General features: G+C 38.5%; 1 protein-coding gene across 1 annotated transcript; it reads left to right on the top strand.

Moving 5' to 3' along the window:
* Positions 1-1231: 1231 nt before the first annotated feature.
* On the top strand, positions 1232-25348 carry LOC122983203 (E3 ubiquitin-protein ligase Itchy-like). Its single transcript, XM_044352977.1, has 24 exons — positions 1232-1397; positions 4782-4873; positions 5456-5597; positions 7628-7752; positions 8805-8939; positions 9800-9845; positions 9950-10131; positions 10444-10681; positions 11701-11796; positions 13210-13384; positions 13524-13593; positions 14330-14414; positions 14592-14720; positions 16190-16262; positions 17119-17190; positions 17766-17854; positions 18310-18469; positions 18599-18732; positions 20147-20287; positions 20527-20647; positions 20826-20930; positions 21074-21170; positions 21813-21885; positions 22243-25348. Exons 2-24 carry the CDS (start codon positions 4804-4806, stop codon positions 22340-22342), a joined length of 2658 nt encoding a protein of 885 aa, XP_044208912.1. The 5' UTR covers positions 1232-1397; positions 4782-4803; the 3' UTR covers positions 22343-25348.
* Positions 25349-26781: the final 1433 nt, after the last annotated feature.

Here is a 26781-nt window from a genome sequence, read left to right as displayed (position 1 = left end):
TTCAGTGAACATGACTGGGACATAATGAAAAGATAATATGACAGGAACTGAATCAAAGGAGTGAACACTCCTTATAGTGTTGATGTTTTTATTTTGATGGTAAGGGTTAACTTCCAGTATCATCCTACTCCACTCTGACCTATAAAATAATAAAGATAAACAGTCTAATGTTTTGTCATTGTTTCAAAAAACTGCTGTGACTTTATCGTTTGAAAATCTTTATTGATTTAAAGTAGCAGACTGTGGTAATTTGGCTGTGAAGTACAACAATGCCATCTGTTGTTGACTGGTGGAAGTTTAATATCTACCCAATACAGTGAGTAGCAAAATCTAAAAACAGCAGAAAACAACAGGGATGTATATGTATATTATAACAGTTGTTTTGGTGTGATTGTCCTACACTTGTGACAGATTGAAATGCGGTGCTGCCTTCATCTGCAAACGTTTTATCCAAGGGCAGCTAGAACAATGAAACAGGCAACACAGTTTTGTAACCTGACTATGGATGATTTGAGATTTTGTAGTTTACGTCGGCAAGGATGTATTTCTGCACTTTAAAAGATCATGGGGTGTTCATGCTTCAACCAAAAATTAGACTGCATATTTTTCATACCAATTCCATGGAATAACAGCCGATTTACGGCTACAATACAATATTGCAAGGACTCTAAATGCGCTGATAACTTGTTAAAATTGCTGTGTCTTTTGGGCAATCATCATATTCACAAAGTCAGATTTCTTCAGTTTCTTCCAAACAAAAGCTTGTTTTATGTTGAACTTCAGACATTCTATGATTCTGTCTGCAGGGTATCTAAAAATAAAAAAGCTTTGAAGACATCATCTCTCATCTCATCTCTTGAGAAACATTGTGGACAACATTGCCGGATGATTTAAGTTGGTTTGCAATGATGCTTATTCACTTTACAACGTTATATTTATTCATTTTTCTCTTTTAATTTCTTTACCATTATCTTTTTACATTGTACAATTTTATTTCTGTTTGTTCTTGTGATAAGTTTGTTTTAGTTTTTTTCTGTAATACTTCCTGCACTGTTATTTGTATCGTAATATTACTGTATTTTAAATAAAGTTGAAAAGAGGGCCTCAAATCATGGATATATTTCAATAAATGATTAATTATAATAAATGCGCCCCATGTTTACTGACCGTTAATTGGTCCATCCTGCTCCGACTCTGGTCCAATCACAGCGCACAGGGGGGAGTCGCGTATGCCCCACCTTGTTTCGGTCACGTGACCTGAGCTTACGAAGATGGTGGAAGTTTCTTCTTCCTTGAAGTGAATCCCCGACTTGAAACCCAAAACATCCTGTTCACCGAGGGCTGGCAGTTCACTGCGGCGTTAACACTTTGGTATCACAGCCTCCTTTCGGTTCCGGGTAAGCGATAGAAACTGGTTACTAGATCTCTCGCAGGTGATATTTATCCTTTTCACAGCTGCTGGACTTTTAGGATTTCCAGCCTGCCATGATGATGACCCGAGCTAGCAGGCTAGCAGTTAGCCGGGGCTGGGATGGCAGCGGGGCTGTCAGAGCTGGTGGCCAGCTGACATTCAACACGTACTCAGCAACTCCTGTGACCACCCCGACACTGTAAATATACATACTATTTAGCGTCAGTGCAGGTTATCAGACACCCAGGACCAACTGTTCCTCACTGTCCGGCTAAATAAGTTAGCGTTAGCTCGTTATTCAATGCTAGTTGGACTAAATGATGTAATCTTTACCAACGCTTATTATCTTAGCGTACCAGACAGAGATAACGTTAATAATTACAAACAGGAATATAAGTAGTTAATTTTGTTCCTCCTCAGCTTTGTATGGAGAGAATAGTACGTGTAACTCAGTCTAATATCTGCTATTTTAGTGTTGTGCTCTTCGATAAAATTCACAAAGGTTGAATATCCAGCGAACTGCTGTCAAAATGAATTATTGAGATTATGGCACACGGTTTTTTTGTTTTCTCAGTGTTTCTTAACAGCAGCTGTTCTGACTGCATAGCTTTGCGTTCATACACAATTGCAGTTACGTGGGAGAAACAGACAAGCAAAGAGGAAAAGAAACAATGATATTTTTGTCACAGTTATTAGTCATCCGCAACTTGGCAAGGTTGTTGTTTTTCTTCCAGTTTGCGTCCTCTTGTTTGTTGTTTTCCTTACAGGCAATATCATATTTTTAGTCATCTGGTGACTGAACAGGGAGGCTGGCTGCAGTTTTCATGTCTGTTTACTTGGTTGGCCTCCTTTTCTTTACGGGAAATGTTCTGACTATTAATAATCCATCACAATATCTCAAACGTAATTTTCTGGTCTCCATGACACATGTAATGTTTGGTGTTCATCAGAGGGCCTAGTTCACGAACAGATCAGACTTTCACTGTTATTCATGACATGTAAGCTATTGGGGTGATCTGCCAAAAATAACCCATGAATAATGAATAATTTACCTAGATGGTGTTAGCTTTTAGGGTTCATATTTTGGATACCTAATGTGTAAATCTTTCACTACTTTAAGTGTGAACACAGGTTGATTAAATGAACACAGGGCTCTTGAGTTTGTTTTGGTGACATGCACCATTGTGCACCTCTCAGTCATGGGGTTAATGGTTAATCTGGAGGAGTTCACAAGGTCAAGGAGTTCACAGCCTAGAAAAATACAAGTTCATCCTATAGCGAATGAAACTATTGGCTGTCTTTAGAGATTTTACTGATCTTTAGAGAGCTTTAGGTCATATTGCTCCAAGTGGGCTGTTTAGGCACACAACACCCGAGACCATAAGAGATCAGAGCTCCGCAGGCAAGCAAATTGAGCAATTTGACCTTAAATTCAATTTAAAATGCCCCACAGACCGGCCAAACACAATTTAACTGGCCTTTGGATGATGTTACTCAGCTGGTTAAAAAATCCAAGTCAAGGCAGGTCATTGTAGAGTTTAATATTCAGCAAAGGCCTTCATCTATGAAACTGAGTCAGTCTGCATGCAAGGCTGCAAAGTCAGCAGTTGCAATGAATTATTGACAGACACCAGAGCAGTAGCCAAAGTGAAAGTTTACCCAGGAGCTCCTCACTTTCTCCTGCTCTACCATGTGCGAGATAGATGGAGGGAAATGCATTATTCAGTGATGCGTCGAGGTAACGAACCAGATTCTAGGAGAGATCACAGGACCTGATTTCTGATGTTTTGCCAACGTTTCCCTCTCCTTTTCCTTTGATTGACAGTGGTGCAGCCTAGTTGGCATTGGATCTGTTGACATGTCTCTTTTTTTTTTAAATTGTCAAGCAAGATGACAAACATGATTTGACCTGTGTGTATGTTTTTTAGAGGGGAAATTATTCCCAAAACTAATTGATGCTTTTGCCAGTGTGTCTTGTAAACATCAGGTGTTGCTGTCAGTCTCTTCAGGCTTCTTTCTAGAGCTGCCAGTTTACATTGATGTTTTTAAAGATGGACAGGGAACAATCTATCACAGAAGAGGCAAAGATACCAATTTCAACACAAGTTACATCTTCAGTAGTGAGCTATGAATAAGCAGAGCAGCCATGATTATAAGCAGTGTTTCCAAATTATTTAGTCAGCGCACCTTCCGGGGTTGTATTTGGCCCTCAGACACACATTGTGCAGGTTGGATGTAGGGCTGAAGACACTGGAGTGACAGTAGACGATGGTGAATACAAGCATCATTTCAGAGTTCAAGCCTGACCTCTGTCTCCTTTTATTACCTTTTGTGATGGTATAACTATAACGGGTAACATTAACAGAATGCTAAGCTTGTTTGAGTCAGTGTTATTTGTTGTTTGAGCTACTGTCAGTCTGTTTTCCTAATGCAAATATCAACCATTGTGATAATGCTGTTTGGTGTTGGTGAGGACAGATTCCCAGAAGGGAAGACAATTTATAAATGCAGCATCTATTAAAATCGATTCTGCAGAGAAAAGTTGTTACATTACATTATGTTAATTTGGCATTTTTGTCCGAAGTGTTTTTACAATAACTACATTTAACCAATAATGGAAAAAGCACGAGACTTGTGTAATATTAGTAATATTTCACGTAGCTGAGGGCTACATGGGGTATTGTGGAAGCTCAGTGAGCTGACCTGATTTAGACTGGGTAATTACTGTCTTTCTTGTTTTTCTTGTACTGTGAATACAGCCTGGAAAACAAATGAAAGATTGCTTTTTTTTATGGCTTAAAGCTGGTTCATGCTTCAAGGAGAAACAGATTTTTTTTTTTTTTCCTGTGACTGTGCACAAAGTTTTATGTGCAAAGTCAAATGACATGAAAACAGGCCAAAGAAATCCACATGAGATAATTAAGAGGCAATAAGAAGACCATAATTGTGTGTCGTTCATGCTAGCAGCATGAGGAGATACTTGTTTTGATGATGATTTGCGTCATCATACTCTACATTGTCAACTTCTAATTGTGACTGACAGTGCAGTATAATGTAGTCATTATTATGTTCCTGAAAAATGAACTATACTTACTTTTGGAAAATGGATGATTATTGGAATAAATCAAATCGAAACTTAAGTTTTGTTATGCTTAAAGCAATAATGTTGTTTACCTGTTTACTGTAAACAGTAGCAAGCTTTGGTCGGGGTTGTTGGTAAAAACATAGTCATTGATACAGATCTGTACTATGTTTATGTTTTATATGTTAATAGTTTACAGTGTAATTTGTGCAAGTCTTTCATATAGTGGACTAAATATACTTGATCCAAATTATGTCATCTGTGTGTCTATGTGTCCTAATGCTGCAGGCCTGCATCCCAGCCCTATGTCATGGACAGTGGAGTCACCAAGTCGGGCACTTCTAATGGGTACCCTATGAAGGCACAGCTACAAATCATTGGTAAGTTTCTAATATTCATCAAATTGATCGGAGGATCAAGTACAAATATTTGGTTATTTCACATGTTTTCACGCGTCACACTGTAATTTTTTGTATATTTTTCTGCTTTGTATTTTTTAACATTATTATACTACTTCTGTTCAATAATAATAGTAGTAATTAATAATAATTAAAAATTAATGACGGCTGAATTCCATTTAGATGCTTCAGTTTCAGGGTCCTGGTATTGTTCATGCTGGCTCACTGTCACACTATCATGGCTTACGGGGACACTTGAATAGAATAGAACAGATAGCCATTGTTGATGTTATTAGTAACACCTGTGCTATTCTACTGTGACAAGTCAAGATGTCTGTTCTTTTTTTTTTTTTTTTACCAACCACACTGCCTCTTCTGCCAAATAAATTTTGCACTGCTTTTAATTTCAACACAGTCATGTTCCTCTTTTCTGCCTGAGCTTTTCATTTAAAAATGTGTGTTACAGTGTTTCTGTGTTCTCAAATTATTTTTGTCTGACTTTTTCTTTTGGTACCATCATGACTGACTGCTGCTCTGTCTCTTCTCTTTATCTTCCTGTTTCAGTGCTATCAGCAAAACTGAAAGACAACAAGAAGAACTGGTTTGGTCCCAGTCCTTATGTAGAAGTGACGGTCGACGGCAAATCCAAGAAAACAGAGAAGTGCAACAACACCCACAGCCCCAAATGGAAGCAGCCGCTCACTGTGTGAGTCAAAGTCACATCACGACTACCACACCCATGTGAAGTTTGATTGCATCAATGAGAATCTGTTGCTACTCATTAAAAAGAGATTTTACTCCAAACAGATCTTTGTTGAGAGGATTGTAAATACAAATGTTAGCTCAACTGTGCTGCCTGCAAGGTGGGATTTACAACATAGGACAAAAATGCGACTACCAGTGTTTGAATGTTCACAGAACACATCTACAACAGTCGGACATTAGACAGACTTTGTACTAGGCAGCTAGCAGGGTAAAGTCCCTTTAATGTCCAGTCCAACTTATTTGGACATTCGATTCTCAAATGCAGCTCCTCCGGTTAATGTCCTGATAACTTCAGGGTTACAGTTCATGTATGATAGGAGCTTAAGAGTCAATTTACTCAGCTTTGATAGAGATCTTATACAAATTATTAGTCACCCTAATGTGTTATATGTCAACAGTCTGGTATTTCAGTATGGCAATACAAAAAAAAGCTCTTATTTACAAAAGCTTCTTTTCTCAGGTTTGGCTCCAGCACAGATTTCATGTGTGTACATGTTGAAGTTAAAGTTTTACCTGCAAGAATTTAAAGGGAAATATCAGCACTTAACATGTTTTGAATTATAGGCTGTACAGACATCTAAAACTATTGTCCTTTGTCACCAAGCTATAAATTTACTGCACAAACAATATTGAATGTTATTAAAGAAAACTAGTAGCATTTTTCTTAGTGTCATCATAATCATTGCTGAGAAGCTTAGAAAGAAACCATACAGCATATAGTTGTCACTACCTGTGCTGCTGGGTAAAGAGCAGCAACACAAATGCACAAACACTTGTATAACTCTGTTGATGGTCTTGGTGTAATAAACTAAAGTGGCTGTTCATGAGGTAGCTAACATTCCCTGGGGTTTAAGTGATTCATGAAACCAGTAGTTATTTGGGCTTTTGCTTTGTTTTGACGAAGAAGCATATCATGAAAAATTACGGCCGACTGTAGTATTTGAAAAACTGCCCAGATCATTTTGAGTTTCTCCACAGCATTCAAAAATAGACTTCCCTATAACTGTGTAAAATTGCTGGTGGAACATATGATCTTTATCAAGATGTCTTGCCTGCAGATGTATTCTTTCAGAATGAGTCAGCAGGACTTGGTTTTCGGGAAGGATTTCTTTTCTGCAGTGTAGGTCTGAGCTCAGGACAATAGTGTGTGTTTTAAGAAACAATATGCTGTCCTCCTGTGGTTGGCACTTACAAGTAAAACGTCTCACAGTGGTGAGAGAGCGTGTCTGGTTAATTTACAGGAATCCTGGTTCTAAACATATACTGTACCTATAGAGCACTTGACTTCCTGCAGTCCAACACATTCACACATCGGATGTCTTCTTTATTTTAGCCTGTCCAGGATCTTCTGGTATTCACAGTGACCTTCTTAATATAGAGTTCCTCTCTAGTTTCTCTTTGGCCCATGAGGGCAGAGTTATTATGTAACAGGTGTTTACTATAGGATGTAATGAGACCTGAGCCCATGTGTCCACAAATGTTTTTTCTTGGGGGCGCTGAGGGTGCTAGCTAAACAACTGTCATAGTGATGGTTATAGACACTCGTTATCCCTGAATAGCTTCTGAACTTCATTGTCTGTTGGCTGCTTTTTACGACATCACAGACTTTTGCTGCTCACTACCAGCTGCTTTCACTTTTTACCTGCCAAATATAGTTTTGAAAAGAACCCACAAACAGAGGTGCAGCACCTACAAAAAGATCAATACATTAGAAAAACATATTCACTGATTTGTATTATCAGCATTTGTTGTTGCTTTGTTCACCTTTTGTAAATTGTGGTTGAGTGTAAAATAGCAGATTACCAGATTCCTGATTGAAAAAAGAGAGACTGCTGAGCTTGAAATAATGATTAATAAAATGTTGGTGAAGCCCTGACAGTAAGTCCCTGGAGGGCTTTCTGAAACCAGATCCAGGCACCGCTCTTTCTTTCATTCAGAAGCATCGATGCATTGAATTGTTTGTTTCAACAGGATTGTGACTCCGTTCAGCAAACTGGTGTTTCGCGTGTGGAGCCACCAGACCCTAAAGTCGGACGTGTTGCTTGGCATGGCCACGCTGGATGTCAGTGACACGCTCAAGTCTAACGATATGAAAAGTGAGTGTATGACACACACTATATATATATCTGCTATGTGAAACTGTAAAGTAGCAAATCAGTGCTGTTTTTCAGAGTTTAAGTGGAAAATACAACATCATTTTTATTTTATGTAGGCAGTCTATAAAGTGGTATCACACTATATTTTTTTATTTGATCACATTTTGGTGGAATTTCCTTGGTCTTCTTGTTGATGAAATCGGAGTTTCTGAGTGCCTCCCTGGTGTGGTACTGAGTTGATACAGCTGTGTTGCATCAGTCAAACAAAATGTAACAGTTAAACAGATTTATTTATTTTAATGAAACTATTTGAGGCTCTTCAGGCCTTTATTAAAAATCAAGCAAACCTCAAATAGAGTATTTCAAAGCACTTACAGATGTGGTTTATTGAACTTTTTCAGGGTAAAAAATAAATCAAAAAGGCGCTCCACTTAACGTTTCTGAAGGAGCCGGCTGCTTTTTCCCCTTTTGCCTGGTACTGTAGATTTTTGAGCTGTTAAACTTTGATTTGTGTCTCATAAAGACTCCATTCAGTCTCCTGCTTGGTCATTTTTTTCTGCATGTACATTGTCAAGGAGTTTTAATGATAATAACTCTGGATGCAAATCAAATGTCAAGAGCTGATTGATGTTCCATGTCAGAGCAGGAAAGTACACACTTTGTAATTTAGATTACTCTTAGATTTGAACATATTTTGGGTTTGTTACAAACGAGCCCATAATTATCTCAACAAGAGCAACATTCAGCCTGAACTGCAGAATTAACTGTTTAGTCTTGTTCCTCTAATTTACATCATTCCTGTAATTTAAACTATAATGTCTAAAGACTTCCCCAAGTTGCCAAGAAGTGACATTTATAGGTAAAAATGGGAACTTTTGAATTTATTTTTTTAAAGTTAATAATCTTTGTTTTAATTTTTTTTAACCTTGCTTCACAAATCAAATGCACCTGGTCACTAATTTGGTTATGGCATGCCTGCATCATTAATAGCAGTTGTTATATTTCACTTGTCTTTGTCCTACTCTAACCGTCTTTCTGTCATCTTAATGTAGTCTCTGAGGTGGTGCAGACCTTACAGCTGTGTGCAGACAGAGACCAGTCAGATGTGGTAGGAGACTTGTCCGTCTGCTTGGACGGTATGACTGTTGACCCTGAGATGTTTGCCACGGCTGAAGCCGACCATCACAGTGAGTCAGGGCTCACCGAAGGGCCACAAGCCAAACAGAGTTTATTTGAAAAGTATGCAGGCTTGATTTGAGTATGTTTGTAATTTTAACTGTAAAAGGTGCAGTTAATACAGATATATTACTGCAACTGTCAAGTTAAAAACTCGGGAATAAGGAATAATTTCATGCAGCTTTGGCTGGTTGTCAGTATTTAGACTATCTTGCAAAGAGACACTGCTTAACCTGTGAGTAAACATAAAAAATCTGTTCTCCCAATATACCAAGGCTTCTTTTTAACTGATGATGAACCAATTTATACAATTTTTATGAGCGAGCACTTCTCCTAACAGCTGTGGCGTCAACACTGCCTTGGCATTCTGTTAAGGTTCCATACAAAGTTACAGTACAGAACACATATAGCATCCTGAGTTGTTTGCCACATTGAAGACTAATCATCACTAAGTGATCTTACTGAGATACTTTGTACATTTAGAATGAGCCATGCACAGACCATCAAAGCTGCTTCTCCATTTCTGACTGTACTGACAGATTATAAAAGTGAACCTTGAATTTTGGCCTGATGCTACAATGAGAGCCATATGGGGTTTTTAAGGAATATGTCTCTGCTATACCATGCAGGCATATGCAAATGTTTGTCATTCTTTCAGTGTAATTGTTTTAGTTGCTTGAAGTTCAAGAATGGAATGTAAATTTGCATTTTTACTTCTGTTCTTGGATTAAATGATGTTTATTTGTTATATATGAGGTTTAGTACCGTCATATTATACACGTTTTTTTGTCTGTTTAACTGGTTTAGTTACAGTATTTGTGATCAGGAATTCATATTTTTGTTACATTTATGTTGTCTGTTTTTGCTTCAGCTACATCAAATGGGAAATCGCAACCTAATGGGGATTATTCCATAAGGTACAACACCTATTCCTTCTTTGATTGAGCTTCACTAGTGTCACATATCTAGCTTTAGCTTTTTTCCTGCTTTATTTACCTTCTTCCACCATCCCTCCGTATAGGCGGAGTAGAGACAGTTCTCCCGCTGTGGACGGTGTAGAGCACCGGCCTTCTCCCGGTGGCCAGAGGTCAGTGAAAAGCACTGGGTCTCCCTCAGTGTCATCAGGGGGCTCGCGGCCCCTCCGACCACCCAGGCCCTCCAGACCTCCTCCTCCAACCCCACGCAGACCCACCTCTTCACCAGGTAAGACATTTACTTTCAGGTCTATTCTAGAGGCTTTTCAACAAAGGTCAAGTGCTCTTCTTCTTACCCTCAGGCTAAACTAGGGTTGAGTTGAGTTGGGCCTTACTGAGAATGACATTTTTGTATGACCAATTTACTTAAATGTGAGCCCTATTGACATGATACAGATAAAGATAAAGAGCTTTGCCATTTGGTTCATCTAGATGAAAACATGCTGAGACTAAATCTTTCAAACATTTCCATACCTGCAATTGCTGTCCTGGTCTAAGGACCTAAGAGGGAACTGTAAGTGAAATCTGGTTCTTTCTTCAGCATCTTCCAGCAACGGCTCTGCACCAGCTGATGCCAGTGATGGCCAATCAGGTTCAGACACACCGGTGCACTCAGGACCCTCATCGGCCTCAGACGCCAGTCCTTCTGCAGGCTCGGACAGGGACTCCACATCAGCCGCTAGCTCTGTACCCACAGCAACCAGACAGCCAACCAGCAGCGTCACGCCTGCTGTCAGTCCTAGGGTCCCTGCAGTCAACCCTGGGCCGCTGCCCCCCGGGTTAGTTCTCATTTTGTTGTCTTTGCAACAGGGCTGAGGAAGGTTTTTATTAAAGAATAATCAAAATTACAGTTTTTTGTGGGGGGGGGGGGGGGGGGTTTCTCGGCAAAAATGTTGCTAATGGAGGTCAATTGTGGCATTAACATGGAAGAGTGGCAAGTATTATCTAATCTTCCGATGTCATGCTGAACAATTATAGTATAATAGCTTCCTGGACAAACAGCTAATTTTATGTTTTGCTACTTTCTATGATGGTTTGAGACAAAAACACAGAGCAGTGACAGAGCATTAACTACTTGTTTCATCAACACAAAGTTCAAGAAAGAAGCATTGGATTAAGAGGAGGATTAGTGTGTTGCAAAGGAATTGGGTCGTCTTTGAGCAAAAACTAGAGTCTATTGAATCCTTGCCTACAGGGAACATGACAAGCACTTCAGCCTATCAAAAGTACAGCAATGAGTCAAAGTTTAATGAACATTTATTTATCCTGAAACCATCTGTGGATTGATCAAGTGTGTGCACATTGACAGCACAAGGATGTGTGTCAATGGAGTGGGATTACTAGTAGGTTTGTTTTAGATATCGCCGCAAACCTTTATTAAAATCTATCAGAAGATATTGTGCAGGCACCAGTGGCTGGAGACATGTTTTCACACCATATAATTGTTTATATGAAAGGGTGACATGTTTGTCTGAAACATGAAACTGTGTCTTGTCATTGATTCAATCTTTGAGTTTGTCACTTATTTCATTTTACATTTTTACTGTGGTTGCCACTAACTCACTCTTTTATCATTGCCGTCCTTTTCTTTCTGTTTCTCTCTTTGGTTTCATTCAGACAATCATTCCTTAAATACCTGTTGTAGTGTCGTCATTGTGACATTCACTGGCTATTTGCTTCTTTTGTAGTAGGATGACTCATGTTGTAATAGCTGTTTTAAAGCTTTATATAATTTAAATGGTCAGAGTTGTGAACCATTACCTAACATTGTCAATTTTATTGCCATTGTTTTATCTAGATGGGAGCAGAGAGTGGACCAGAACGGCAGGTTGTATTTTGTCGATCACGTGGAAAAGAGAACAACGTGGGAACGCCCTGAGCCACTGCCCCCTGGGTAAAAAGTCCTCCCCGTTTGATCTTTCTTTTCTCAGATACAGATAGTAGTTTTCTTTCAGGTTTCTAGGATTCTAATCTATTTGTAGATCAAATGAAACTGTCTCTTCATCTTCATTGATATGGTTACTGGATTCTGGCTCAGGCCCTGTTTAAATATGCTGATTACGCTGTTAACATGTTTTGTTAATTACCTGTGTCTGCCAACTTAGACATTTGCAATTTGTATTCTCACACAAATCATCAAAGTGTGTTGGCTACATGTGCTACACATGTTGGCAGAAAGACAGCACTGCATTTGATCAGTCACTAGTTTAAGGTACCCTGTAGAGTTTTGACCAGGAGTGGGTTTCCATTTGGTTTGTTTCTCAGGCTCTGCCAGCATGATTATGAGGGCATTTGTGTATATACATGTGCACGTGGATGATAGTTCAATACTGCAGTTCATAGCCATCATGTGCCAGTAGAAGGTAGGAAAGAAGATACTGTAAATATGGAATCAATGCTTTTCAGTAAGTTTCAAAATATTCAAAAGATCAGCTTCACAAATGTTTATGAAGAAGGAAATGCGCATTTGTAAGGCCTCAATGATATATACAGTGTGACGAGAAACAGTGAATGTAAACACAACTGTTTGTTCACAAGAAAACTCTACAGGTTACCTTGAACTACCTGAAATAGGTCAGTGTATTTATTTGGCAAGTATTGTCGCTTGACGACAGGCCTCTCTGCTATTGCCTAGAATCACAACAATTTAAAATGAAATCTTTCATTTCTTTAAATTCCTGGTTTTACCAGGGCCTCACAGTAAACTGTGGTTCTCTATGGAGATAAACTTAAGTCAATTGTAATTTCACAGGCAGTTTGTCAGTGTTCCTTATTTCTGTAGTCTTCAAATTCCACATAGCAGTGAGGTATAAACCCTGCAGACTATGTTGATTTCGAAAGTCACACCACTAAAGCCTCTGTATTTTTCTCTGCATTTTTAACTGCAGCAGTTAGACCATGTGCCCCCCGTTCATCTTCCACATTGATGAGTTACTTTACACCTGAGCTGGAACACATTTACTTATCCAAGCTTTATGCACTCCCATGTTTAAACATGTACGGTAGGGTAATGTGGATCCAATGGTTCACGTCCACCATAGCAGTATATTTTAATCCTGCTTGTCCTCCTTAACCTTCCTCTTTTTTCCGTCATTTTTTAAAAAACTTTATTGACATAGCTGGTGTTCAGATACAGTTTTGCCAGTTTTTTTGTACAAAATATAGATTTTTAAAATGTAAAGTCACAGTGATAAATTAATTGGCTTAAATGGTATCTAATGATTTTATGATGCTTTAACTTTTAGCTAGTCTATCTGTAATCACTCTTTCTTTCCTCCACTCTGCCCTTGTCCCCTTTTGTCTTCAGCTGGGAACGCCGTGTCGACCAGATGGGGCGAGTCTACTTTGTTGACCATGTGAAGCGAACCACCACGTGGCAGCGCCCCACAATGGAGACGGTGCGTAACTACGAGCAGTGGCAGCATCAGCGGAGCCAGCTGCAGGGCGCCATGCAGCAGTTCAACCAGAGGTTCATATTTGGGGTGAGACTTCCTCTTTGTAATGTGATGCGATGCGGTGATGAGGGCTCATCAAATCAACCATCAAATACAAACACTGTAGTTGTCCTGTAAGTGCTTTTTTTAAAATTCATATTAATTATTCTCCCTCTCTGCTGTGTAGGCGCAAGAGCAGGTCTCAGCCACTCAGAATAAGGAGTTTGATCCTCTCGGGCCTCTTCCACATGGATGGGGTAAGATCTTTAAAGCTTTTCAATTTAAATACAAAGACTCTTGAGACAGTACTTAACCTGTGACACTAAAACATTCATCTGATACCTGAGACAAATTTAGCTCACCCACACTTTGTTTAGTGATTTTTATTCGAATGTACTTATGTGTGTTAAAGTGATATTAAGTGCCAGTGACATTTCCTGTAAGAACTTAATAACACTCAAGAAGTTTGTAGTTGGTTTAAGATAAGTAGCTGTCAACAGTGAGTTCAAAGCAGCAGCTGAATTTGCAAAGGTAAAACTTCTGTAATTACGGAAACAACCCAGGGATCCCACACAATTCCACACAGATGAGACATTGCATGTGTGTGTTCTCAACAGGAAAGCTATGTCTTACGTGTCTTCCTGTGCATCAAAAACAATCACTTAATTTCTCAGATTTTGACCAGCAATTGAGCTGATATACTGCATTTGTTGCTGGATCTGTGGACTAATCTGACTGTTACACAACTGGATTATCCTCATCTGGGACCTGTTGGCCAATACTAGACCTTGATATCTTTCAGTGGACCCTAGCTGTTAGCCTCTGAGCTGGCTTTTTGTTTTGCAGCTCTGTTGATACACAGTTGTACATCCTAATGTTTGCTGTGGGACTCATTTGCATTGTTGAATGTCATTCTGTTAAACTCTGTCTGTCATATATCACTACAAGTTTGATTATACACTAATTGATTGTTACTGTTTGTGTTTTTTTCAGAGAAGAGAACAGACTCCAACGGCAGAGTTTATTTTGTACATCACCCTACACGGTCAACACAGTGGGAGGACCCTCGAACACAGGGGTTAGTTTTTGTGTCTTTGGATATTCTACTGGCATCATTTCATGCATATCATGCATATCAGATGAAAATATAACCATACTATACTTGAGTGTGACGTAGATTTGTTTGCTGTATCTTTGTTTTTAGCGGCCCCTGAAATAATCCACTTCTAAATGTTGATCTAATCTTATTTTTTAGGTTGTTGAATGAGAAGCCACTTCCAGAGGGCTGGGAGATGAGGTTTACTGTAGATGGTATTCCTTACTTCGTCGACCACAACAGGAGAACCACCACCTACATCGATCCTCGCACTGGAAAATCGTCACTGTATGTCCTCCGCCATATTGTTTTCTACTTTCTCACAATATTGACACTTTTGAGAATCACATAACAGTATTATTTTGTTACTTAAAGGGGCATCAAGTAATCTGTGACCTGACTTTATTGACTTTGGTTCCCAACTTCTAGAAATGAGAAAAATCAACGAGTTTTGAGCTTCCAACCACTGTTTGCAGACACAAGCAAGCTAGTTAGTTAAGCATACTCAACAGAAACAACTAATGCAGAAGCAGTGCATGTTCATGCCAAATACTGGAATAATAATACTTTGTTTTAAGAATAAGACCTTTGGGCATTTATCTTTAGTAACAAGTAGAAAAACCTGATCATAGCACCATACTCTATTACTGAACAGTTGCAGTTTTCAGTTCATTGTGGAGCTTGGAGCAACTTCAGTGATCTGTGTGTGCTTTTATTCTAAAACGGGCAAGAAAATTGTTTTTAAATGAATAATTGACTGAAAGTAGATGAGGTGATGCATCATATGTTTCCTGGTTTCAAATGACGTTCTGGGAAATGAGGAAATCACTAATGGGTCGAGGCAGATGAAGCAGGTTTTCAAGAATTGGGTATATCAACAAAAATTTAAATTACAACAATGTGTGACTGAACATCTGGAATTATACATTATTATGGATATTATAATTATAATTATTATAAACTTAAACATTTTTAGAGGGAATTGATAGGGAAAAAAGAAGAAAACACATATACTAGTCACTCCTTTGTAACTGTTATACCTTGATTACATGTTGCATGGAGACACTGTCAAATTCTGTGTTTAGTCTGTCTAGCACTTCTGCATGCCAGAAATAAATGAGTGATGAGTGTTTCCAGCCAGAGAATACCACAGTGTTTGTGCTATAATGTAATGAATTAACTCATAAAACTGGTATTAAGACAAAATATTTTCTTGATGCTGATGGGTATCTAATTCTTTCATATTTTCTTCAATGACATAGTATTTCTTAATTTTGCTTAATTTATCTTGTATTTGAAAATTCAAATTTTTTGTAATAAATTTATATATTTTTTATTTTTTTGTTCTTTCTTACCTGGTAGTTCCATTTCAGCAAATATTTAGTGATATGAGTCACTGTCTGTGAAATCCCTCTATTTTTAGAAACTGTTACGTCTTTTACGACTAATGGGTTATCTAGTCTCTTTTGCTTTCCTTCAGTGTTATGCTTTTCTTCAAATGTAACACCTCAGTTGACTCATGATAACAACTTGTGAGCACAACGTCACTTGAGAATACTTACGACCTTACTGTGGTCCAGTTGCAGTAGTGGAAAAACCAGTTTGGTGAACAAGGGATAAGAATGTGACAATACAAACTGACAGAAGTGGTAACTTAATGGCTGAGTAACCTCATAGAATAAGATACATTTACATTTAATATACTTTAAGATATGAATACATATTAAAAGTCTATCTCTGCTTCTGTTCCCTCACAGTGAAAATGGGCCTCAGATCACCTATGTTCGAGACTTCAAAGCCAAAGTACAGTACTTCAGATTCTGGTGCCAGGTACGAGTCATAACAGTGCACAGACTGACAGGATTACTGTTAAGTTATTCTAATGTAAAGGACACTTTCAGCATTGATGACAGTAAAACCTACACACTGTGCAATAACAGCAATGTTGCAAGTTTGTTTGATGTCACACTTTGGCAGGTGGGTTCATTTTATGTTGTATTCTGATGATGATGATTTTTGATGGAGTCTGGTCACCAACGCAATAAATTGGTCTGTGAGACTTGTCCACTGAACACCATTTTTGATTGACAGCTAAATATTTCATCACATTTTCATCATGACAGTTAAATTTTGTTTGCGGCGGGACAAAATTTGCACAGTATAAAGGCGACTGAAGTCATCCCATCATCCGTCAGGATTGAGATAATTTATTGTCTACAACTCCTCAGTTAATCTTCAAATTTTGTTTATTCCTTATTGACAATTATATAACAAATTGAATTTAAGTACATTTAATATTAGGAACTATTTAACTTAACAGATTTTGTCTGAACTTGTGGAGTCCTTTTGTATCTATTATATATTGTATTTATTTATCATCAACATAAATTTACCATAAGAGAATACGCAATGTGTTTGTTCTGTATCTTTTTTTGTTTTCATACCTTGTTGTATACGAATCATCATAATACTTGGAGCAAAAGCGTATACTGCATTATACCCATATACTTCGTAAACAGTCTGTGATTATACATATAATGCTGTGTGTCTTATATACAGTAGTGTGTAGCAAATATGTCCCTTCAGTGTTAATTGCATTTTGAATGAATCATAATCTGGCAAGTGAAAGCACAACTGAAAGCACATTTGATGGCTAACTGCTTCTGACATTTCCCCTTTCCTCCAGCAACTGGCGATGCCTCAACACATCAAGATCACTGTTTCCAGAAAAACGCTGTTTGAAGACTCCTTCCAGCAGGTAAAGTGACCCGCCCCAGCTACGCAGTCACACACAGCTCACTCAACTCAACATGTGCTTTTACACTCAGAAAATGTGCCTCACCTACTCCACCTCTAAATGTTGAGTGCCTCAGTCAGTATACTTCTCCAGTGGAATTTTACATTAGTATAATTACCTCTTAAATAAAACCAATATAATGGTGCCTTGGGGTCTCAGTGTGAAGAGCGTGAAAAAATCTCATAAGGCCTTAATGTAAGGCCAATGTAAGGTCTTAAAAACATAACTAAAATGCAGTTATCAAAGACTTTATTTTATGAATAATTTGGACTGTTTATGTCTTTCTCTCTCATACATCAGTGATACTTTAGACAGCTGGATTCATGTCATTTCACATTTTATTACCCTTCCTTCCTGCAGTTTTTTATACTTAGCATAATGTGGAATAAGAGCAGGGAGTAAAAATATGAAGCAGATTAAATTATTTGATCACAATATTTAATGATCATAGGGTGAACTGACTTTAATATCCTCTGTGCACTTCGTTAGGGTCGTGTAAAGTAATTACATCTATCAACACACTGTTTCTGTTTTAGATCATGAGCTTCAACGCTCAGGATTTGCGAAGGAGACTGTGGATCATCTTCCCTGGAGAAGAAGGCCTCGACTATGGAGGCGTCGCAAGGTAAGTCCCAAAATTTAAAATAAATGGTTGTGAATGTGCGCTCTCCCAGGATTTAAATATCTAGTGTTATGTTTATTGCTTTGGCCTATTACTCACTATTTAGAAGAATTATTTGGACATTTTGTAACCTGTCTTGCCAGTGATTTTGAGGTTTTGCTACTAAATTCATTGGAAATATAGAAATATAGTCTACCACAACCTCTACAGCAGAATTCTCCTTTAAATACCTTTTGAGATAATGAGGCAAGAGGCTGAGCTAGACTGTTGGTGTATACCTTCTTGATGTCTGTATTTATGTCAGCAGTTGCTCTGATGTATTTGCAGCATTTCTTTTAATAATTTCACCCCTTTTATGTAAATCTACACTGAGTGGAATGCAGTGCTGAACCCCATTTGTGCCGTTATTTTAGCTATGTAGGGTCCTTTTCTCATTTCTGTCGTCTCCTCTCTTTCAGGGAGTGGTTTTTCCTGTTGTCCCATGAGGTGCTGAACCCCATGTACTGCCTGTTTGAATATGCTGGTAAAGATAACTACTGTCTCCAGATCAACCCTGCCTCCTACATCAACCCTGACCACCTCAAGTATTTCAAGTTCATAGGACGCTTCATCGCCATGGTTTGTCATTTTGTCATGTTTTGGACTTGTATTAATTTGTATGGCAAGAAAGATCATTGCAGGAGTAGTTTTGTACTGCTCAGAGAAGAATTTTCCACACAGCAACTTGTAAAATTTTCCATCCCTCAGGCTCTTTTCCATGGAAAATTCATCGACACAGGTTTCTCACTGCCATTTTACAAGCGCATCCTAAACAAGCCGTTGGCCCTCAAAGACTTGGAGTCAATTGACCCTGAGTTCTACAACTCCCTCATGTGGATCAAGTGAGTTGATCAAATTGTCTTTTGTTCTATTTTTGGATTGAAAGTGTAGTAAAACTTCAAATAGTATCAGACAGTCCTGACTACTTTATACCATTGTGCTAAATGCGTTGCAAGTCAGTGCATAATTTGATTTCCTGATGTCTCACTGTACTGTAGCACAGAGATGACTCACAAAATGCAAATCCAGGTCAAGGTTTAAGCCTTTGACTTGGAGTCTGAGTTAAGTCTGTAAAGTCATTCACACTTATAACAACAAGGCTATTTGTAAAAATGTCACTGCTCATGAATTGCAGATGAAGAGGCAGGGGTTTCCAGCAGCATATCAAAGTGAATGCGGGTCACCTCACCTGAATAAAGACCACCTTAGCTAACATCTATATCATGATTGATATAATAAATTTAAATTTAACATCAGTGTAAAAAGACTATCAAACAAAAAAGGCCATAAATCCAATGAGGCATCTGTTGAGACCATTATCTAGTAACTAGGATCTGTCTATTTCAGCTTTAGGTGACCTGAGTTTTTTTTTTACAATTTTCTTGGAAAGTACAGAATACAACTCAAGCAGCCACAGTCAGGGGGGGATGTTTGAGGAAAAACTCATGGGCACAAGCAGATGTCAAACTTTTTTATTTATTTATTTTTTTTTAAAGTTTGATAGTCACACATTTTACCCAATACCATCTGCGCTGAGTTGAAGTTCATTGTAAGGTCGATATTGACTGGTTGGACTCTACACTGGACTGGTCTCTGGCAGATTTTCCATCATGTATCACACATCCAGAATACAGGTTTTGGCTGCAGCTAAAAAACAGATGAACTTTTGATACAAAAAATTTGATCCAATAATTTTGTATCTTTTGTTGACTGTGAATTTGTTTCTCATATAGTAGCTGATATTAGATCTTACTATCTTTGCTAACCAGTTTCCCGGGGAAAAATCCTGAGAAACGTTTCCTGAAAACGGCATGTTCAGTAGCTGTGTCGCGTCCCTGAGGACTGCTACTGGGACAAACAGCTGGATGAGACGAGTCAGCAGTTATGTTTTTAGCACACTAAATAGTCCACTGTGACGCATTAAAGGATTAGAGGTTGAAAAATCTATAATCTAGTCCTACAATATAAATAATATACAATATAAAACATTGTCAGTGAGTCCAAGTTGAATATGAACTCAAGAAGACAAGAAGCTGGTACTGAGTCAAGTTCTCCTTATAGTAGTATGTAGGGCTCCAAGAAAAAACCTTGTTATGTGTGGTATAGTTTTTGAGCATCTGATATTATATGAAGGATGAAACCAGAAACTCTCTCCTCAGCGACAGCAAATGGGAGAAAAAGTGAAAAGTGAGACAGGTAGATTGACACACTGGCTGTTGTAATAGTTGTGCTGTAATTGTTCGTGCTGCTCTTTAGGAATAACAACATCGAGGAGTGTGAGCTGGAAATGTTCTTCTCTGTTGACAAAGAAATCTTGGGGGAAATCACCACCCACGAACTGAAACCAGGAGGAGGAGACATCCAGGTCACTGAGGAGAACAAAGAGGAGTACATCAGGTGAGTTTCATCTAGATAAGATTCAGTCATTTCCATCCAGCCTTCTTAATTAAGTACATAACAATTCACACAGTAGATGCTATGTCAGGTTGATTTCACACGTTCCTTGGACTAGAATGTAATTTTTCTTAAAACAAAGCACACAATGAACCTAAGTGTTACTGTTGTTTTGGTGTTTTTGAGTTTTTTACAAGATGGAGTGTAATATCTGTGTGTTTTTTCTCTGTCTCTGACCGCAGGCTGGTGGCAGAGTGGAGGCTGTCCAGAGGAGTGGAAGAGCAGACACAGGCTTTCTTTGAAGGCTTTAACGAGGTCCTCCCACAGCAGTACCTGCAGTACTTTGATGCTAAAGAGCTGGAGGTATGGATGAACAGGGAACTGTACTGTTTACATGATACATGATTTGGGATGCGGGATGCACAACATCTGGATTGCACGTACTGTACTGCACATTGAATTTGCTTTTTAGGAAGATAAGCTGATTTCACTGTAAAATAAATAGAATGAGTCTTTTAATATAAACTTGTGTGTTGTACAGGTGATGCTGTGTGGTATGCAGGAGATTGACCTGGCAGACTGGCAAAGAAACACCATTTACAGACACTACGCTCGCAGCAGCAAACAGATCATCTGGTTCTGGCAGGTCAGTGTGCACCAGCAGTAGTGATGTATTGAAGTTCAACTTTTCTACTGTGATCTACAGACACACTCAGAAAAGGAAAGAATATAGGTGTAATGACTTTGTGACTTTAAGTGTTTTAACCAGCATACTCCTTTTTCCTGCAGTTCATAAAGGAGATGGACAATGAGAAGAGGATGAGGCTGCTGCAGTTTGTCACTGGTACCTGTCGCCTGCCTGTAGGAGGCTTCACTGACCTCATGGGTAATAATTACAGCAACATACTGTGACCATTTAAAACCTTGACCTTGACACCCCCTGAAAATGTGGTTTAACTTCCCACCTGACAGCAGTGACCTACAGCTGTACTCCAGGACCCCATGATATCACTTAGGGTTGATTACTGTTGGTTGGTGCGGTTACAGGTGCAACAGAGTACATTTCTGAACACACACATCATTGATTGTGAGTGCAGTCAGAGGTGAAAGAGGCTTTAAACTTTCAACTAGAGAGGGCACCAAAACACTGCTTTTAATCCCCAATGCAGATAAAATATGCATCTAGGGTAGTGTTTGGATAGTGTGGGCGTCTCCAAGCACACCTGCTATTTTGATTCATGGTACAGTATGTGCAGCAGCACAAAGTGCAAAAGGGTGAGTGGTGGTGAGTTAATCACAGTGAAGCAGGACAACAATATCTGGACAAATTAAGAGACGCCTTCTGTAGGAAATTATAGTGTCGTCTAGATGGTGCAGAGTGGCACCAACAGTGAACCGTTTCAAACTGAGAGTGTAGGACTAAAATGTTTGTTCCAGTTTTTTCGAACTGTCATACTGATGATGGTGTAATAAATTAACCATGATCATTCTAACTCCCACTCACTTGTACTCGTGTGTCACCTTATAGGAAGCAACGGTCCCCAGAAGTTCTGTATTGAGAAGGTGGGAAAGGAAAACTGGCTTCCCAGAAGTCACACATGGTGAGTTCATGCAAAGTAGAACCTGCAGTAGATTCACTCAGTGGGAGTCAAGCCCCTAAAGTTACTTAACTAACTAAGCTGTCGTCACAGCAAGCCTGTTTGTAGAGTTTATTGTTGGAAGCTGTAGTATTTCCTGCTTTATTTTGGATTGTTTGCTTGGTTAGTCGTTAAAAGTGGGGACATACTGAAGGAAAAGTCCTTATAGCTTATAAGTATTTATATGTATAAGAGAAAGTAGTTCTTCATAGGCCAAATTTTAGTCTTGTTTGATGCTAATTCTTAGCTGTTTTTAAGAGTTGTTACCTATGAAAACACTAGAGAGTCCAGGCTGATTAATCTTTTATTTTACTCTCACAGCTTCAACAGATTGGACTTGCCGCCCTACAAGAGCTACGAGCAGCTGAAGGAGAAGCTGATGTTTGCCATCGAGGAGACAGAAGGTTTCGGGCAGGAGTGAGAGAAACCAGGAGGAGATTAAATAGTGGGTGCAGGAGTCTGAAGGAATAGACACCACCAGTATTCAAATCAGGGAGCCTTTTCAGAATAGGCGGGTGTTTCATATGTTTGTGCTCATGCATGCATGCACCTGTATGGTACTTACATGGGTGCGGGTACAAGACTGTTGCCTGCATGTTGTTGCGAAGGAGCTGGCGTCTACCCTGCACACCACGCTCGCAGTGGGCCTCTCAATTCCTGATTGGTACCTGAAAATTTAGTATTCTTTGAAACCAAAATACTGAAGCTGCTCCTGTTTCTCAGAACGTGCGGCAAATTATGCATGGGATCCTGTAACCTCACCCTTTATGACATCTGTTTAACGGGACAGCAGTAGTTTTTCTTCCCCACACATGTGATCTTGTAATGGTGAGCAACAAGGCGGCCTCAGAGTCGGTGTCAAAATCTCATAACCAGAAGGGTCACAGGTTCCAGCAGTCATGTCTTATCAAGGTGTCTCTGACTACCTGATTTCTTCTTATTAAGTTGCTCTACATTAAAACATCAGCTAAATGTCAAAGTGTTCAAAGGCAGGATTGAGAGGGTTAAAACAGGGTTAAGTTTCACCAAAAGTCAACTTTTTTGCTCTAAGATTGTTTGTTGCATTAGAATGAGTTTTGCTCGCTTTCAACGTCATCCACATCATTGTCATTTCCCATCATATCCTTAAATTTCTCACACTTTTGTCTGCATCTCTCCTCATGACTAAAGTTAATCTTTAAATTGAACAGTAACACATGACAATATGAGATGATAGGTTTGACTTAGTGGATCGACAGTACTTTATGAAAAGGAGTTATCCAAATTAATGCTAAACTACAGGCAGTCTTGGTGCTTCAAAGATATTTGGGAGACATGCTTGATATAAGTGAAGAGTGAGAAACAGTTTTGTATTCCTAGCTCTATAGTATTTGATCTGTGAACTGCTTAATGATTGTGAAAAGTGTTGTAGCCTCCAATATTTATAGTGGTGGTAAACTTGGAAGACTTCAACAGAAATTAAATTGACCCTAGTTTTATAGGGCCAGAGCTTGTGCGCTGTGATGCAGGATGGGATTTAGGAGTATTCTGGGAGAATCTTATAAGTTATTCATCTCAATCTTATGTCAACCGATTTTTTTACACCTTCCTTCTTTTAATTCATTGGGTGGACTAGTGGATTTTCCTGAGGAAAAATTCAGGGAATGAAGTGAGTATTTTAAGATGGTGTTTGATGTTTTCAGTAATTAAGATGTATTTGATCTAATGTATCAGAACCTTTAAAACCTCAAAACACAAGTGGAAAAATACCAAAATGCAAGTCAAACCAAATCAATTTCGTGTCAGTTTAGGTAAAATCCTAAATGGCATTTAAAATGCAAAACTCAGAAAGAAACTCCATGTAGCTCCACTTACACATGTAGCATTTTAAGGTGAGTGACAAAGCAATGGCCATGGTTGTATGCTTAATACGTTATACTCAAAACTTGCAAACCACAAAGTAAATAAGAAAAATAAATTAAGCTAATATATACAGTATATATACAGTATATATAGTAATTGTAAAACCATTGTCCAAAAGATGTGATAAAACGTTTGTCTCCCCATTTACGCTGAAAAGAACATTAACTGAACCACAGTCAGAATTCCTCAGATGTCATCTGCAGTTTTCAGTTACACACGAGCAAAAGTACTGCTTCAAAATTAATTTCAGCACACAATGAAATAATACCTGTGTCTATGTTTTGAAGATGTGTTTGAGATTTAATTTTAGGTAAAGATTCTGACTGTGGTGTTGGTCATGGGTCACTAGAATAGTAGATTTTGGCCGTTTATGGTTCATGAATTACAGAGGTGTGTGTATGGGGGGGGGGGGATAAAATCCAAATGCTTAACCAATGTGGGATCCAGTTGTATACAGAAACACTCCTACAGTAACATTATAACTACAAACACTGGCTTGGTTTGGTTTGACTGACATTACACAACATCTGATCAACAGTAACAGAGTTTAAGAAGATGATTAATCTCATTTATCTAGAGTGAATGAACGCACCAGGTGGTGTGGTTGCTCGTTTTGGAGTGTTCTTGTAAATTGGCATACTGAAAAGACAGGTTTGGTTACTGAGAAATATTGGATTCTGGTGTTGGTCTGACGAAGCACAGCACTTTTTGAAAATTTCCCTCCACACTGTGGTACATCCAGTATTGGTTGTCTCAGTTCAGGCTCTTTGTTTCCACATGCATGGTGAGGTACTCTTTGGTGTTTGCCTTATTTCCACCCTCAGGCATGGGGCATCTTTTTTAGCAGCTTGATGCCAGCAGAGATGATTGAACATGTAGGCTTTATGGCCAAATTAATACTTAATACTTAATACTGACTGGCTCTGGTCAGTCCTTCTTGACCCTGCTGTGGAAAAGTAACCAGACCAGAAGTCTTTCTGAAGAAACTGCACCAGTGTGGAAAGCTATAAGTCTTGAGCTGATGACACATGGCCAACATTTTGATGGCTAATTGTGACTTCAGCAGGGATAACAACTACTGAGACAAAGTCAGTGTAGAAAAACTGAGATTTAACAAGTGTATCATGATGAAAAATTGATTGGTAAAGTTGCCTATTTACATTTTTGCCTCAGATTGTTACCCCTAATGCAGACTGTTGTTGTTATCTTTGATCACGTATTTAACTCCCAGGGACATAGTAGTTAAGCAAATATGTTGGCCTAAATATCATAATTCACTGCTCTGTTCATTTTTCTTTTTTGGTCTCCAGAATCCTCCATGTATACAACTAAACCACTGTCACTCTCCTGTATATGAAAACAAGTTGTAAATGGTGTCAATAACAAATTTTCTTTTGTAAAAGAAAGGTTTTAATAAGAGGTTTATGGTAACACTATATTTTCTTTTCCCTGTTTAATTTCTGATGTACATGAAAGATGTGTAAAATAGAAATTGTCACCTTAATAAATTAAATCAAAAATGTGAGTCTGTTTGTGCTTTTGATGGATGAATAAAAGAACTGGTGTGAGTGTGAAAGACTTTGGGCCCTATCTTACACTCGGCGCCAAGTGTGACACAACATACACTCATATACAACTGAACATGTGGTCAGTATCAACGTTTTTGCAACTTATCAGACACATTGATTTATGGAGACCCGTAAGTCCAAAAAGGTGATTATGTTGTGGGCACAAAACAATTTACTAAAATGCACATGTGTGAAATATTTAAATCTTCATTAATGACTTACAATCACTGAGAACTGTAGGCTGATGACTTATCAGAAAGTGTGAAACATTTAGCCCTTTATTAATGACTTAATCAGTGAATCGTTTTAATGTTTTAGTGTATTGATGGATGAGATTGAAAATTCTCTCAAACTTTGGCCACTAGAGGGCAGGAGTGCACAGTTTGAAAGTGGTGTTCACTTATGAATCTGACAGTCTGAATTCATGTTGTCGAAGTCCAGCGAAGCTTTCATATCCAGCTGTTTCTAGTAGTGAAGGACATGAATATTATCAGGATACTGAGGCTGAACTATGGGCAGAAATATGTGTCACTAGAAACTGAATCTGAATCATTTATATTTGAATTTGAATCGCTCAACTTGAATAATTGCATTAAACGCTGAATTTGAATCACATTGTCTGAATTTATCTTGTTTAACCTGAATAACTGCATTGAAAAAGTTTAGAACTGAATTCCAGTAAACTTGAAGCTGAATGTGATATTATGAAATTGAATTATTTGTTTGAATATCTGTATTTGATCCTCATTCAAAATTCAACTCTGTATTTCCACATGCAATTCTCCTACCAGCCCCAAACCTTTTTTAACCCCACTCAGCACAGTCATTCATGCGAATGGTCATTTTGATACTATGTTGCTCATGGTGATGTAGTTTAGATATAATTTAACTAACAAGCAGTAATTAATACATTGTAATTAGCTTAATGGAGCTTGTATAATATTTGTGTGTTTCAATCTTTCTTTACAGTTTCAGGGTTTCTATATCGTTCAGATATATTTTTTTTAATTCTATTGGATTATAAATTACTTTTCAGTGATTGCACAATGTTATTTTGTACTTTTGTACATTTTTTCTCATATCAGTGCTACTCCACAAATAAATTATATTTACTATTGAAAATACAAACAAACTGAACTAATGAGCAAATGGGGAACAGGTGACTGGACACAAGGGCAGGCTGGGAGCTGATAGGCTGAGGGAAACACAGGGAGCAGGGCAGGACTGATGAGACTGATACGGGGCAGGTGTGGGGAAGACACATGAACACAGGAGGAACACAGAGTAAACAGAAAACCAAAACCCAGAAAACATAACCAGGCTTGAGAAGGCCCCAAATGCCAGCAGGCCAAATGCAAACAAAACACACTGCACAGAGCCAAATGGACTG

The sequence above is a fragment of the Thunnus albacares genome, chromosome 5 (genome assembly GCF_914725855.1).
Source record: "Thunnus albacares chromosome 5, fThuAlb1.1, whole genome shotgun sequence".
Lineage (NCBI taxonomy): Eukaryota > Metazoa > Chordata > Actinopteri > Scombriformes > Scombridae > Thunnus > Thunnus albacares.
This window is presented reverse-complemented; position numbering and strand designations above follow the sequence as displayed.

Excerpts from the sequence above, each read along its gene's own strand:
- LOC122983203 (XM_044352977.1), top strand. The coding sequence starts at position 4,804 with ATGGACAGTGGAGTCACCAAGTCGGGCACTTCTAATGGGTACCCTATG. Across the intron at positions 17,855-18,309 it reads GACTATGGAGGCGTCGCAAG|GGAGTGGTTTTTCCTGTTGT; the intron begins GTAAGTCCCAAA and ends CCTCTCTTTCAG. Across the intron at positions 18,470-18,598 it reads TAGGACGCTTCATCGCCATG|GCTCTTTTCCATGGAAAATT; the intron begins GTTTGTCATTTT and ends TCCATCCCTCAG.